Raw genomic sequence first — 18,383 nt, forward strand, 5'->3', positions numbered from 1 at the left:
CAACAGAATTTTCAGAAATTACTTCATTAAGCTGATGTCTTAATTTTCTGCACATGTTTTAATTGTTATTTTTATCAAAGGAATAAAAATGTTGATGCAACTAGTCTTGGTGTATTTTTCCAGAGAAGTATAAATTCTTCTAGTAGCGAATCAGGTCCGGTTGACTTGTTATTTTATTATTTTACGGCATATATAATTTTAATATGTGCAATTCCATTTTAACTTGGTTCTTCTTTGTAATAGCTTCTCTATGGTTTTAATCATGATTGTATTTACTTAGTTTCATTAATTTTTTTCACTCAAACAAACTAATATTTTTCCCTTTTGTCTCTAAAGAGTGTCAAATTTATATTTATATATAAGTATTTAAATATTACTAATAAATGTTACTAATCAAAATCAGTACAATATTTAATGAATTAATATTAATGAGTGTTCTCGAGATTTCTGAATATAAATAATTCTTTGGGTAACTTCAACCCTGCATGAGTACAAAAACATATTTCATGCTTTTCAAATAATAATTTACACGTGAATATATAATATATTAAAAGCAAAACCAAAAATATATTTATTTTGGGTTGTACAAAAGGAGCTACGTAAAAGTGTAAGAGTGGCAGCTTGTATACAAAATACAACAAAGAAAACCTTGAAAAAATGTGAGTGAGTAATGCATCAAGGATGCCTTACAAACAAATAAAAGATAAGAACAGATAAAGCCACATGTAAAATCAAGCCAGAATAACATTATTATACAAGAAGGATACAATGTCAAATCAAACGCAATGATGTGAAACATCCAATTGACTACTTTACATACTTACAGAAATCGATTTGTTTTTCTGCTTAGACTTTGTTCTGCTATCTCTATCAGTCTTTTTTCGCGAGAGCCATCAGTAATATTGAACAGATCATATTTGGGTCATATTTGGAATAATTTATGCCGGACCCCTTTTGCGATCAGTGTTTCGGTGAGCAACATTCAAAATGGTACCCGTTGAAATATTTCTGCTTTTAGGCCCCAAACCGTGAAATATTGAACGTAACCCAATTCCAGAAGCTGTAGCAACAACGGAGACGTATGCAAATGGAGCCGAAAAGCCTTCAGCATAACTCTGTTTCAAAGTTTTTAAGTACACTCGTCGATTGTGGCCGTTCGAGACTCGATCGCGTGCATAAATAAGGCTTAATTAATTTAGGTACGACAAGCTTGTACTTTTGACATTTCTAAGAAGAATTTTAAATGATTGATAGTATTATAAAATCGTATAAAACAATAAAATGATGTGACGATTTTGTACTTTTCTTGTTACAGAAAAATTAAAAATTGCACATAAATTTTAGTATCATAGATTTTTTTTTTAAATCCTTTCGATTCATCACATGAAGATGATAATGACGTATTTAAAAATTAGAAATCAAATGAAAAGTGTTTTTTATTTTTCTTACATATATAATAAAATGTACAATTTTTAATGCAGTTTCAATATCCACGATTCAACCCTCATATATATTTGCAAGAACAACGTGTCTGCAACATCATGGGGCACTCGATTTTTATTTGCAAGAATGGATTAGGCCTATGACTGCGATAATAAGAAAAAAACATTTCCTACGACTCAGTACCTGAAGATGTTCACCGTGTTGCGATTAAAAGTGATCGTGCAAAAAAATAACCGCAGTGAAATCGTATTACTAATTACAAAAGTAAAATATAAAAATAAAATATTGTAGCGACTATTTAAATAATAACTCTACTCGATACTAAGACCTTAACAATAAATAAGAAATCGAGAAAAGAGTATGAACCTAAATAATTACGATAATAATTGACAATACTTATGAACCTTTTATGAGCAAATTCGTTCCGAGACGTTAATCACTCGTAAATACCCGAAAAAAATACTCTGTGTTCGAAAAGGATGTGTGACAAACAATGGGTTCTATTATAAGTAATAAAAACTATAATAATTTCTTGCCCCTTTAGTAAAGATCGCCGAAAGTGGTAATCTGGTAGTTTAACTCTTGCGGCATAAACATATTTCAAGGGTGAGGCAAAAAAGCGATGCAATTGCCCAGCCAACATCCTCATCTGTGATTCGACAGAGCTGTCTCGACATATCAATATAAAATATGTGTTATTTTATCACAGAGCGGTAGACAAACGGAAAAAAACGCTTCAGAGATTTGAAGACACCGCATCAGACATATCAACGTAAGTATATGATATATATGCGTAATAAAATAGACTATTGATTATATCAGATTTTCCGGCGTATATTTTGACCCTTTTGGCTTCAAAACACGAAAAAATATTACGAATAGAAAATATTTCTTTATATAAATTTATCAAAGAAAATTCAAAAATAAAAAAATTAAAACATGGAATCACTGTTTGATTAAAAATATATTTTTATATGCATATCAATAAAAATGTATCGTTTATAAATAAGATTTAGAGAGTTACAAAATAATATTGATTTATTATAATTAAAATAATAGTTATAAAGAATTCATATAGAATTAAATGTTAAATGTAAATATATTGTATTTTGCAGCAATATCATTATAAATAATATTATTAAATAGTATCATATAGCGAATGTATTGAATATCATTCGAATGTAGTATAATTCAAATTCAATAGTTAAAAATAACTGACACGCAAGGTAAATTTTTGATCATACATTGAATGTGAACGTTCATTATACGTTGTTTGTCGTTATACGAAATTTTATGAATGCATTAAAATGTAGTACTGTTTTAATATGAACGTGTTTTTATAGAAATAATGAAAAGCTTGTTAAAATGAGAAATGTTTTCTGTTTATGTTATTGAGAATACACCGTGAACGATAATAGAATATTGCTAAATATTAAAATATATTTTTGAACAAAGAAAAAATACGCTTCAATTCATGAATGAAAATTATTGACATTAAAAAAAACTTTTCATTATTATTTCGTTATACTTAAAGTAGAAAGTGTAAAGATATTATCTTTGAAGGAAGTATAAAAGAGTAATAAAACATTACGTTATCGATCCAGTGTATTACTATCTAAGAAAAACGTTTAAAAACACCAAAAAACTTCGGTATCTGTAAATAACTACAGATATGCGGTTACATTATGTTTTATTATTCTCAACCTGCAAATTGCATCTTACTCTCGAGTCCAAAACTCACTGAATATGTGACGCGTCATTTTCACAGGGACGTTGAGAAACCCGATACCACATTTCAGAATACAACTACGGTAAATGATAATATATAGTATTAAATAAATTTTTACTAAATTGATATTTTTTGTTCTAATATAAAATATATTATTTATAAAAACATAAATCTTATATTTTACCACGTACTCATTCAAAATTGTGAAAATCTCAAAAAAATACAGTAGATAGTATTCTTAATGTTATTAATTACAAAAGCTATTATTTAACATGTATTGTATTAATTAAAAAAACTCACCTATAAAGCATTCTCTCCTGTCGGTCGGCCTCCATGTAAATCCTGTAGTACATGAACAGCATAATGACACCTGGCACCCAAAAACTAACACTCGACGATATGACGGCATAAGGTCTATTCACAGTGAAACCGCACTCGCCTGGATGATTAGCCCTGTATTCCAAATGCTCGGCCGTGGTGTACCACCCCATAAAAATGGGCAAAAACGATACCAAAGCCGGACTGCACCAAACCACAGCCAACATAACCGCCAGCCGCCCGTTGGTCATGATCAACGGATAATCCAGCGGCTGAACTATAGCATAGTATCTATCCACTGATATGCAGCACAGATGCAGTATCGAAGCGGTGGAAAAGTACACATCCAATGAGTTCCACACATCGCACATGAAGTACCCAAACAGCCATTTACCATTAGTCAACTCCACACTAAAGTTGAAGCACATCGCCCATATGGCTACCAGCATATCGGCTAAAGCTAAAGACACCACGAAGTAGTTGGTTATTACCCTGAGTTTCCTGTGCCGCATCACGGACACTATGACTAGAAGGTTCCCGAATAGCGCGGCCAATATAATAAACACCATAATGGTGCTCTTTACGGTCTTGAGCGCTATCGCGTACCACGGATTGTTCAAAATATTTATATCTGATATGTTAAACGCGTCGTCGAGGACTAAACTAGAGTTCTGATCAAACAGCGATCTGTTGCTGAACTCTGGAGAGCTGGTTTCTAAAGTTATGTGGCCTAAGCTCCAACTGTCTTGGTTGGTAGATAAGTTTCCGAGTTGGGTGTCTAATGGGTGGAATCTGTCGTTGATGATGTCCGACGAGACGAATCCCCCGTTCGGATCTGGGAAGAAACTCAATTCTTTGCCTTCCATTCTGAGGCAGGAGTAGATGGCGACGATCACATTATCACACACTTGTGAATACTTTATGAGTGACTCCTTTCTCCCCCTTTCTTGGCAGCGCTCGCGTGCAAGGTGATATGTTTATGACGCGCTTCCATGTTTTATTGTTTGAGTGTTGAAGGCGCACACTTTTCATGGGTTTGCTCTAAAACAATACAAAACATGCGTTAGTATAGAGTTATATCGGATTCGTATAAAAAGTGACATCCAATAATTATTGATCAAGGCTTTATATTTAGTTATTCATAGGTTAAGCTGTCAAATGCTTTTTCTACGTTTATTTTTTATATTAAAATTAGCAGACATGTATAAATAAACGTTTAGCAATAATTCATTTTGCAAAATACAAATTGTTTATTTTTAAATTTACGACTAAATGGTTGCTTAAGCGTTTAATAAGATATTATTTTGAAATATTTTACTTAGTAAAGATAATAGACTAATTTTACAATAATTGATCGGAATGCTAGAAAATTATTTTAGGCACGGAAACACGTTTAATTATAAATTTATCGGTGGCTGTTATTACAAAGAGGTGCTTTTAAATACTTAAGCATTTATTAAACATGACAGTAATTTAAATGTAGTCGGTAAATGAAAAAGTTTCAAAGTTTAAACTTTCTTAAAAACCTTATTTATTACAGTCTCACGCTAAATTATTAATTATTTACTTTTATTTATTTTATGTTTCTAAGTAAACTTATCACTCAATACTATAAATATTTTAGCACTGGTAAGTTTTAATCAATTTCAATAATCAGCTTAATAAATTATATTAGCACTTATTTTTTAATAATAGGATTGTCTTAATATTTAAAGATCACATTAAAACCAGGAAATATGTCAAAGCATGTGAATAATTTATAATATTTTAGAAATCTATGTTATACGCAAAATTTCTATAACAGGATTATTAACTTTATTATTATTGGTAATTCTATACCATTTTGATATGATTTATGTTCTTGAAATCGAGATATAAAATCCAGAAATATATATTTTTTTATACCGTTATTATTTTATTTATTTGTCTTAAAAGTATGCAATATTTTATAAAAAAATAAATTAATTCTTGATCTTTGATATGATTACGCACATATTATTAATTAATATGACTATACTCATATTATCATTAATAAAGTGTATTCCTATTATTTTTAAAAATACCAGACAGTTACTAAAAAAAAGCTCAAAGTTTGGATAAATTAATAATATATTTTTCTAGTTTTTAATGAAAAATACTTTAAATTAGAGTTAAAATAATCAGATTTACAGTTTCTCTATCAGCTAAAATATTTGGCGTACGCACTTTAATTAACGAATACATCCGCTCTGTGCCGAGATACAATTGACGAAATTTCAGGCATTCCTGATCAACCTTTTTTATTCGTTGTGTTTCACTGATCATTTATCTTTCGCGAGCGGCTAATTGAAATTCTACGTTACAATGTTTGTCGATCGGTACATAGCAACAGAATTTTCCGCCGTGGAAAATTGAACTTTTGTGTCGATCCGCTCGAAAGTTTTCCACGCGAACGAACGAAAATTTATTTTATTATATTACATTTTATATGGATACACACAATGAGATCCACAAAAGCGCGCCTCGACATAAACGTGTTATGTGCGAGTTTTCAATTGTTGAACGAAAATGTATTACATCCAAAAAATTATGCCCGAAATAAATTGGTATCATACTCGAACCGGAGTTTATTCGATACACTTTATGAAATGTTTCACATTGCAGTAAATTGAATTGAATAATATTTGTTTTTGAGGTATAAAATTTATCAAATCAATAAAAAAGCGATGTAAAAGATTTGCGCGACAGGCATAAGTGATGAAAAAGTTATTTATATATATTTTGTGCAAAACATATACTGCAAAAATAAGTCAAATAAAAGCATACGTATTACATCTGGATATAGATAACAAAAATAATTTCGAAGCAGAATAGAACAATTTTTTTAATGTTCTATTAATTTAAGTAAATAAATAATATATATCATTTGCACATGTTATTCTGAATGCCATTTTTAAGTCAACTGTACTATTTTTAACTTTTTACTTGAAAGCTAAAGGTTGAGCTGAACAGTGACGTGCTACTGTGAGGACAAGAGGCTTAACATATTTTAAATAACCAAGTATTAGAATAAATTTATAATTAATAATTATTGATTATCCCTAACAAAGCCTTAAAATAAAGCTAGTAATAGATGAATCAAATCTTACCTAATTATTAAAATATATGCCTATCTTTTATTATAATAATGTTGATAATAAATCAATTCGCTAATAAAATAGTTCATCACTTTAATATATAATAATATAATATATTTACTTTTTATATAAATATTTAATATAATTTGAACAAATCTACTTAGAGATAGGTTTATTAGTGTAAATTAAAAATATAATCGTTTTGTTTAAATATTTATACTGTAACTTTGCAATTGGCAGAATTTTCAATTCTGAGATAATTGCCTATATCGATGGAAGATAAACGTTCTACCTCTCGTTCGATTCTCAGATAGGTAAAAAATTAAGCGACGTTTAATTTGTCCAGAGCAAAAGCAATTCTCTTCAATCGATTCGTGAAAATCTGATTTGGCTCCGTGGAGCCCACATACGCTACGACTATGTAGAGGGGTGGGTTGAAAATCGCGTAGAAGCCGTGTAACGAAAATAAATGGTACACTTAAATTCGTCCAACGAAAACTGAAGGAAATGAAGATTAATTGCGTTGTATGAATTTTGCTTTCAAACGAACTGCTTAAGTGGGTGTGGAAGTGTTAAAAAATAAACAGTAAAGTGGAAATATTTCACACACTTACGCTCCTTTTCCCGCGAGAGAAAGTAATTTTGAGTGATGATTTCTTTAGATAATAATAACAAAAAAATATATTTTAAATACATTTTCAAACTTTAGCAAGTGTTTTACGGATATTTAGGTATATAAACTTATCATAGCACTTGAATTAGTTCCTAAATAATGTCATTCTACTATTGTTGAACTTAAGATTTTTAACTTAAAACCCGCTTGTATGTTGCGATTTCAAACCATATTTGCCCAATCGGATGCAATCAAACTAATAGATAAAATATTTGCATATACATAATTCGTTTTGTAATAAATCATATAAATCATCAAATAGAAGATTGGCTCATTTTAGTCTTTAATTTGTATTTCTATAGTATATTTATAATTTAATGTGTTTATGCTTTATGAGTTTGGTGCCGAGTGGAGTGATTTTATGAGACGCCAAGATGATCTGTATTGCATATATTATATTGCACAAGTTGTGTATACTAATTTACGGATTTAAGTTATGTACCAGTATCGGGCGGCGTTGTCAAATGCGTAAATGTCCAGGTTGATCTAAGAAGCTGTAACAAGTATTCAAGTGCTATATAGAATAATCCTTCACGTCACAGAATTTTTGAATACTTAGTGTGTGTTAAAATGAGTATTTTTTTCTGTTTAAGTATGTATCAACCTTTTCATATTTTTTCCCAAAGAAGCTTGGACGAATGGGAAAACGGCTTATTTAGACGAATTAGGTCTCATGTGTATGGGTGGCACTGTAAGCCTAAAATATCTCGAATAAAATGCATATTAATAAAATATATATATTGTTACCAGCTTTTCCAGCGTCCATTTAGCTGCAAAGTTAAATCCCTTTGGCATTAAAACCCAAAAACATATTTTATATTAAATAAGCGACCGCATGGTTCATACACTAATCATATAAATATATAACATGTATATTTATTAACTATATAAAATAGTGTTTTATTTAAATCATTGACTAATTGAATAAATCTCTGTATACATAACTAACCAATAAATTATCTACTTTTATATTTAGTTTTTTTATATATTTAAATAATACAATCAAATTTGAATTAAATGAATATTCATACAAGAAAATGTTTATTGCATTCTATGCTAATACACCCGGCACATGTGCGCAATTAAAATGAAATCAATAGCACACAGCAGAGTCTGCGGTTCTATGTTTCATTTATTTTCTTTTTTGCTTGCATCCCAATTTAGTCCATACCCCGCGGCTTCCAAATACCATCTATCGGCCGATTTTTCCCTTTTAAACTTATTATCTATGCGAGGAAATGCTTTCGTCAGTGATACGTGACCCAAGACCTCAGAAATAGATCAGTACATAACTTTACGACCATCACAGTCTAATCCAATAACGAATATTCGGGTACAAAACGAATATTTCATTTTTCCAATAGCAAATATTGAATGTGGGAAAGACTTTACTTTCGATACAAGAACATCGCATCATATCAAATAAAAACGTTTAAAGGCTTAAAAATAATACACGGCAACAATCGAAAATACTGTACGCTCAAAGGCGAACGTAATAATAATAATAAAAAGTTTTGTACGGCAACCCACACACGTTTATCATAAATAAACAGTTTTAACAACAAGCGCCTGAAAAAAATGTATGCGAATGTAGGGCGCGTATAATAAAATGATGAATTATGATCAAACGTGCCGCGGCACGCATCATTATGTGGATACTTTTTTTGTTTTATATATAAATACACAATACCTTATAAATTACATGTTTAATAATGATATAATACAAAATAGTATAACGCTAATTAAAATGATGCATAATTCTTCATAAGTGCATAATAGGATTAAAATATATGGAACAGATACGTTTAACTGATTTTATAAAATAATACGGTAAATATTCGTATAATGAATATACAATATTTATGAAGCGTTTCATTTAGATAATTACTAATAATCATTTTAAATATCTTTATATTTATTTTTAATTTACTGCGTATATTTTGTAAGCATAAAAAATTTTTTTTCTTGATTTCAACGCCATATAAGTTTTTTGCAACCAACTAAGGTAGATATCTATATACGAAATGTTTATTCATAAATATATTAACAATTCAAAAAACTATATTGAAATTATCATGGCTTTTGCTAAATTTCGTTCACTTCGTTCGCAAAACAAGAGCTGAATTAGTGCATATAAACAATTACTAGCTAATATTAAATCAATTAAAAGTAATAGTGACTTACATGAAACATAAAAATTTTTTTGTAGTTTTTCTTCCCGTATCGATTAAATTATTTAAAATCTGATATGAAATATGAGTTCTAGTCTATCAAATGAACAATACTTGAAAGCAAATACGTTAATTTCAATAATATAAATAATTTTGCAAACATACTAATTATTTAAACTTTACGTGTTACTGGCTTATAACTATTCTCATGTTTACAATTTGCTATTAGCTAGATACGGAACTATGAAAAATTGGAGCATCGTTAAAAAATTTGAGCACGGACGGCGGACAGACATATCTGTGGTTTTTAACACCACACACGATTGGATTTGTCCGCCGAACGTCCATCTCGGACACATCCGTGCGTGTGTGGCCAGCTATTACCTAGCAGTGGTAGGAAATATGTTCACAATGGTCGCATATGTAATATTATCCCGAAATGAATTTTAGAATATTTTGTAATGCATTTCACTAAAAAAATATTTATAGAAAAGACGAAGAGAAAACGAATTTAAACAAGGATCTAAATTGCTATACCATGATACATCTCAAGCTGAAAAGCAGGTAAAATTATTGATGTAATTGTATCCGTTCGTCTGTAAGTCATTAAATATAAGCAATATACCAAAAAGGATTGTAGGTTTCATTATAAATACTTCCTATAAAATTTCAGATTTCATTATAAAAGGATTGATGAAATATATTGATAAACTTTAATGATATAAAACACTTTGATCGTTTTTTTACTGCCCCTTTATTTGGCAAAATCTGTTTTCATTTCTTCGCTGTACGTTTTGGTATTCATAAGGAGAAATGATTTATATTTAGTAAAATATAATGTTGTTGTTTCATATTATATACTCAAAGAGTTTGATAAATATTGCTCAATTTTAAGCAAAATTCATTATAATTAATATTATTTATAAATACGAGGAATTTTCGCTTAAAGAATATTTATATTGTTTTTGATCTTGAATATTATATATTTACTTTTACACAAAAATATTTTTATGTGTGATATTCAAAGCTGAACATATGCAAAACATGTTATACATAGCAATAACAATTTCCAAAAGCATCTATGTTTTTGAAATATTGTATTTCAACATAATATAGTCACTCTAGAAACGCCCTGTATTATTTATGTTATATAACATGCAAAACATATTTCTGCTTCCCACACACAAAATCATTTAATTATGCGTTTAAACTCCTTGCTTGGTCATTGAAATGATTATCTCTAATAACACATTAATAAGCATTATCGTCGGATAATATCTGTGATATATTGTTACCGTTGTATTAAAATTGCCCACATTACGACTGTTACAGTCGTTAGCGGTAATACACAGGATCAGCTTTAAATATCGAAAAAACCTATTTGTGTAATACGAGAATAATTTAGTCGGAAACGTTATTGGATATTTCGTATTGGACTTAATTTCGAGTATTACTCACATGACAATGATAAATATGATACAATATATGTATATTTAAACAGTTTTGTTTTAATTTTGGCTGTGACGTTTTTGAAAAAGTTTTCATTTTCGATCAAAGTTTAAGATTTAATTATTAACTGCAAGCTTAATTTGACATATAATGTTTTTCCTATAGGGTTCTGCAAGTTTGCTTTTTAATTTCTTTTATTGTGAATTTATTAGAAATTTAAAAATAATGTCAGATAAATAGAATATAATAGTCATCTATTTTTGCTTTGCTTTAATTACAAAGGAATATTGCTTTGATTTAATTAGAAATGTTGTTCCCAAGTAATTAGAGTGTTCTATGCCTATTATTACAAACTTTACCTTTAACCCCTTCTTCGCTATACGCATCATATGATACGTATATGAGTCGAGTTACCATAGCGAAACCTAACATATGAAGGGCTCGTTAAACCGCGTGTTTTTTACAGAAACTGAAAGGATATAGTTACTGAAAGAGACTTTTGAAATCAGTACGACTTACTATTCAAATATTTTATTTTTATTATTAATATTATTTGAGATTTAACAATGAAAAATATAAATGTATTTTAATTAAAGTAAAACATGTATTTAAGCTATTATTATTTATTTCAGTTTACTATAAATATATAACAGCAATTGTATTTGCACAGGTAATAAAATACGATTTTATATCGGGTTCTGCCAGCCCTACGCATTTTCCTCGTACGCATGGGTACGTGTGCGTTTGTGAGTCTATATTAACATATGTGTATTGCATACACCGGAAAAGTGGAACATCGTAAAACAATGCTTAAATTATAATTTTTTTTTTCCAAATTTATTATATATTTTAATAATATATGTTATATAAGAGTTTTGGGGTACACTACCGCATAATTATTATTATTTGACTAAAAGCTGCTTATTTAATCACATTACTCATGAATTTGAATTGTGGCGTCCACCCATAAAAGTCGCATTGAATATAATTTGTACAAGATTACTTAAAACAATCATATTTATGTATTTAATGTATTTTTAAAAATCCGTGCCAATAATGTCAATACGAGATCTATTGTGAACGGCATAAATAACGAAAGAATGCAACACAATAACGCGTACATCAGAAACTATTCTTTTAACTACAACTTTGATTTTTTCCAGATTTGTGTAACCCAAAATAGTATATATTTAAAAATAAGAAAATCAGTCTCGCCCATAAGCATCTAGATTGGTCGGGAGAGGATGATCGTAAGAGGATATATCTCTTTCCATTCCCAGATCTTATATAAACCAAAACATTACCTCCATTTCAACTTTCGTTTGTGATTTACTATTTTTAGAGTTTAGCCCTAATTACGAATCTAGCGGAGCTTTGACAAATCAACACAGACCACAACTTTCAAGCCCAGGAAAAGCAGCCACCTACTTTGCTCATGAGCTCTAATCTCTGAGCTCAAATAAACAAGAGTTAATCTCGATCTTAGATACAACTTGAAGATCTAAATACGCAGTGTAAAGGCACTAGCAATATCACGTATCTATATAATTTATTCAGACTGCTTTTTAATCATACATATTTTTATTTAAATATTTAAATTTTCTTTAATCGAGATAGTTAAAATATTATCAAATGTGTATAGCGAAAATTAAAAACATGGAACAACTTGTCAATGTTTAAAGAAGAAGAGAGGGGAAGATCTCACAACGGAAGATAAAATTGTGCTGCGCTAATCGCGCCCAAGATAACCGAGCACAAAAGGTTATATTTGACAAACGCACCCAACCCGCTGCGCAGCGGCGAGCAAACACCCAAAACTTGAGCAAACACCAATTTCAAAGATGGTCGCGTTTCAATTACGGCCATGTTGGCCTGGCCCGAAAAAAGTTTACCTAAACACGGGACGAACAGGTTGGGCGATAAGGGCACTTTGGCCGACGGTGGGCGGAAAATAAAAGTGATTTACTCCACGACCACTCCTTTGGGCTCGTTTACGATTCAACACGTAGCCCAGTTCGTTAGGTGGCCCGCCCTTAGAGCGCAACTTTTGGGATGTTCGATAAGTAGTGAGAATAGTTCATTTTTTATTACGAACACTATTCTTTATCGTGTGTACGCAGTAGCGGCTCTTTCAAAGAGCTTTCGAGCTGCAAGCACATTCAACTTACTTCATAAACACTAACTTTTCAAAAATATATCTACGTTGAAAAATACACTACCTAACATTATTGTTAAAGTCTTACTTATATATTTAAAAAGCAAGCAAAAAAATCACATCCATAAAAATAATATCAGGGGGTGATTTGTAAAATTATATTAAAACATCGTGTTTATAAATACAATTAAAGGGACTTATAGATCGTGAAACAACAGGGTGCACCAAAAGTGCCCCATTGAGACCAAACTCGGCCACAAGTCAAATGGCGGTAACGCGTAATCGTTAAGGTCCCGTCGTGAATCTCCCATTTCAAAACGTTGTCAGCTAAGGTAAGGTCTAGCCTTTGTATATAAGTACTAACTGTGTATTTTGATGTAGCTGAGATAAGGGATGAAGGGTGCACAATACACCGCAAGAAACCTTAATGCCCGAGGAACACAATGGCTAAAAATAATTAATCAATTCACTCCCGAGCTGCCACTGTTTTTAAATATTCTTGTTATCTCCTAGTTATATCATCATTAGTATCACTCATTAATAACAATAATGTTATTCTGCTATTTTAAAATACATCCCTTTTCAAATAATAAATAATAAGTCAAAGTTTAGTTAGTAAAGTTAATAATTCAAAATACTAAACACTGAGTAAACTGAAACACTAAAATGTAGGATATCCAAAGTATAAAATATGTGAATTATTAAATAGTGTGAAATTGACTCCGAGTTCTATTTAGAATATTATATTTTCAGAATAACTTAAATCTTTGATAAGAAATACGTATTGAGTATAAACATATGTACATGTTATATAAATTAAATCTAAATGTTATTATTCTCACAATGAATTCCGAAACATTCATTTTAGATTTGTAATGTTTGTGCTTATCACATGTTGGATTTAATTCAAGCTAACCTTAGAAGTTGGTTACATACGATACACTTAAGTCGTTAATTCAGAATGTTTTGACGTTTGTTAAAATTCGCACAACACCATAATATAGTATAACTTAACTAAACCACTTTTGACGTGTTTACCTAATATTGTATTTGAACTTCTTTGACATTCATTAAATTCTAATATGGCATAGATAAAAAGTCTGCAATGCGTCATTTATTATTTAAAACAGATTTATTAAAACTGACTTATAAATTTAGAATATTAGGCTTTTAACATTTTTTATTAATGACTTATATTATGTCTGATTGTATTGGAAAACTGCAGTACTATCAGATAAAATAAGATATTTAAAAAACAATATATAAACGAACAGGTATATTTCACTCACACTAGTATCAAAATAACGCTATTATTTATTCAGCATCACAACACTTACCAAAAACCACATCGAAACGCACACATAGTTACACATACATAAATGTTACAACGTTAAAATGACGCGAAATACATCCTAGTCCTGTTATTTTTAGATGTGTTATAATCTTTAGTAAGATTATAAAATTTGATAAACTACATTCATTGTGTCTAATTTAAACTTTATACTTAAACTCGTATTTTATATAAAAACACAAATCTTAGTATAATAAATTAAATATTTAAATAAATAGAGAGAAATTAAAGCTTTTCCATACTCACAAATAGTATGCATAATTTATAAAATAAAAGGCAAAATATTTATCGTGTTCAGAAAAAAATAAGTTCAACTAATTTAGCTATGCGATTTTATCAGTATTTTATAAAAAAAATATCACATTTAATTACATAATAATTTTCACGGAAATTAAAAGTGATCATAAAGTAAAACCTGAAAAACCTTAAGATAACTTGCTTATTTAGAACAATTAATACATCTTATAAAGCGGTGATTTATTTTGGCAATGCATGTCTCGTGGTTATAACTACTGTTTTATTAGCATACTTTACTATTTTAATAAATACATTATCATTATTCGTACTTGTGTGTTCTATATGTATAATATACATATATACTATGGTATATAAATGAATCATTATTATAAAAATCTTTCTTCGCATAGCAAAAGCATATATTTAAAATCTAACATCTCAAGAGAACTCACTACGAAAATAAATTTAAAGATAAAAATATAATAAATCTATATTTCTCTCTCTGTCACTTTGATGCGATAGCAAAAAATACGTTCTTAGCCGAGATGGAAATCGTAAATCTTATCAGAGTTCATAAGGCAATTCAAATAACGACATTACGAATAAAAAAATAATAAGCATTCGACGTTTCTAAAGGTCAATTAATATTTAATATTTTTTCAGTTTGATAAAAATATTCCTCAACTATTAATTGAGAAATCATATTTCACGCAATTAATCCATAATAATAAATATCATTCTAATAAATTAAAAATAATAAATGCCAATATGTAATGCAAATGTCATTAATTATCATTGCGATTTTTTAATTATACTTCTTCAATACAAAAAATGTTATTCAATGAATTCATAAATTACAATCCAATTAATGTACCTGATGCAAAGTTGCTTAGCGAAGCTGGTTTATTTATTAGTTAAGTTATTTACAGTATAATGATATTTGTATACTCGATCTATTAATCGTATTATTACGGTTCTATAATACATAATAGTTTATGGCAGCATAGAAAAACTTATTATTTAGACTTCAATGTGATTTGAAAATGCATGTATTATAGAGAATATGTTAAAAGATCTTAGTTTTAAATATAAAATTGCAAATTTATACTACTATATAATTTATATCCTTTGGACGAAGATATAATCAAGCAAAAATATTTAATATAATTATTTACAATTATTTCTATAATCACTGTTGGCAGTCTTTATTAGACCAGCAACATGGTTTTTGTCTACGTCATTCTACGCTAACTAACCACATATCTCTCAAGGTAGTCTATATCGAGTTAGAAAACCCATTTACCAATTAATTAGTATTGTGGGTTTTCAACCTTTACACAAAATTACGAATTACCAGAATTATCATGTGTATAATTTTGTTATAGTACATTATAATATTTATATAAAAATTAAAATTGCAAATAATATAGCTACAAAATTTATTATCAAATAAATATTATGACTTTTATACGATAAATACCTTTTATGTAAGTGTGTTAAGGTTACTTAAATAAACCTGCTGTAAAAAACGAGTAGTTACTTTGACAAACTTGAAATAGTACTATTATATAAATATAAAAGAGACTCTATATACATATTTTCCTTTACAAAGACTGTATTTCGATAAAGTTTTATAATGCTTAAAATAATATATCCACAATATATATGACACACATACAAATGAATTCGTATGAGATAAAAAAAGTACGCAGTAGTCACTTTTAATCTTACTCCAATATGGAGTTCTAGAGGCTTTGTAGGATAATTCTATTTTTAGGACTGATTTTCAGCGAACTCAAGCATTTTTTCGACGAAATCAAATAAAATAAAATAAAACTCGATATCGTTGCAATTTTATTATTCAATATTAAATTTTGATATCTTATTACATTCTCGATGGTTTCGATCGAATGTTTGCTCAGAATTTGACTTTTATTCAAGGCGTTATTTATACAGCGCGAAGTGACGATCGTAAATTTCATTTTACGATTTTATAAATGTTTAAACACGAATATTGAATATTATACTATGGTATTATAGAAAGGTATAATAGTATAAAGTAATTTAAGTTTTTATAGTTCTTTCCTATGAAACATACACTTGATATTAATTTTAAAAATAATAGTTTACAATCAAATATTCATTAGTAGTTTTTGACGCAATGCGTGATCTATAAGAAAAATACTACCATAATGTTTATCAGTTTTGTACAAATTATCGATGACAAATTGGTAAAATTGGATCATGAACTTCTTTGCTAATATAATTATTAAATTAATATTATTTATTTAATTTTTGTTGTTTTTTATTATATTTGTGCTCACCGTTTCGGACGGATTACACTTTTGCTTTTACAACAATTACAGTAGTAATAATATACAATGTTGATCTTTATATTATAAATGAAAAATACTTTTGTATTCAATCTTATTAATTTATGTAAAATTACCGTGATGCCACAATCTAATTGCGACTCTTCTGCAATCGACACTTAATCTATCTATATTTATAATGTGATATTCATTTTTCAATAATGGCACAATCAATATATTACAACTTATTTATAAATAAATAATATCCGCTCAATATTTACCGTTTCAACCAATAATAAATTATTATTGCAATGGCTCAAATTGTACCTCGTTCACTAGCAAATATCCAGTGGTTACACTTTATCATAATTTTGAGGGGGTTGAAATATCTCTGTGGTAAATTATTGTAGAGTGGAAGGCTTATTTTACTATTACACTAACCCATATTGACGTAAATATATTTATAATATTATTTAAAAATTTTGATTGTGATTTGAGGTAGCATACGTATTTTTTCAAAGACGTTTCTCATAGAGAAGAACATTACTTTTAGATATGAATAACTCAAATGCCGCAGTTCTTTTGTGAACTTTTATATTCAACAATATCAAATTACACAGAAGCGAAAAAAATCAGCAAAACAAAAACTTGTTTGTTTTTCTCATTTTCAGAGTTAGCGTGCAATGAACGTTTGTCTGTGCGCGTCTTTAAAATTGAATTGAAACGCCATTTTTTACGCAACAAATAAAGAAAATCAAGTATGTTTTTTCTTTCCCTTTTTATTTTACTTAGACAAAGAGCGTAGAGTGTGTTTCACAAACAAAAATAGTAAACACGCTGAGCCCCGGTTACTAAAGCCACATCACTAGCGACGTACCCTCCTCTACCACTACCACAATTAAGGCAAATAGTGAATAATGCCATCCGTGTACTTTATGTCGCATTTTAGCTGCGAAAAATGGTTAAATTTGATTTATTCAACAGCAAATATTATATAACATATAGTAGAGGTCGGTAAAGTATTTTTTTATTAAAAAAGTGAGGGCATTTTTTGTCATGTAACGCGGTGGAACGGTGTTTCTTAAAGAATTGTTACTGAATACACGTGCGATGTGATTGACAATCAGCGGAACATTTACGTAAATATAAAATCATTACTTTCATTTTTCTTATTTTCAAATGAAAAAGTTTGACCCAAAGTTTAAAAATGAAAGAAAATTCCAGTTACTTCTCAACCACCGGTCCCACTAATAAATATGTCAAAAACAAATACAGAAGCGACGACATAAAATATGGAAATATTAGTGCAATTTGATTAATCTAAATTGTTATTATATTAAGAAGCAGGGCCAATCTAAAAATAATTAGCTGGATTAGTTCATTTGATTATTAGATCAAATAAACGATTTTTGATCAAAAAATGAATGGT

The 18,383-nt window shown here is 29.1% G+C and overlaps 2 protein-coding genes across 2 annotated transcripts in view; one reads left to right on the forward strand and one right to left on the reverse strand.

The window, feature by feature from the left end:
• LOC148228200 (octopamine receptor beta-1R-like) overlaps positions 1–4,304 on the reverse strand; it is an 83,554-nt gene extending 79,250 nt beyond the window's left edge. The window contains exon 1 of the mRNA XM_088199263.1: positions 3,473–4,304. Within this exon, the coding sequence (XP_088055389.1) occupies positions 3,473–4,059 (587 nt within the window). The 5' untranslated portion in view covers positions 4,060–4,304. The remainder of the gene's footprint in view (positions 1–3,472) is intronic.
• Positions 1–18,383, forward strand: part of LOC148228199 (putative sodium/potassium/calcium exchanger CG1090) — a 252,929-nt gene that overhangs the window by 91,613 nt on the left and 142,933 nt on the right. The gene's annotated exons all lie outside the window — the stretch shown is intronic.

The sequence above is a fragment of the Plectrocnemia conspersa genome, unplaced genomic scaffold (assembly GCF_051122295.1).
Source record: "Plectrocnemia conspersa isolate PC_06_02 unplaced genomic scaffold, ASM5112229v1 ptg000012l, whole genome shotgun sequence".
NCBI lineage: Eukaryota > Metazoa > Arthropoda > Insecta > Trichoptera > Polycentropodidae > Plectrocnemia > Plectrocnemia conspersa.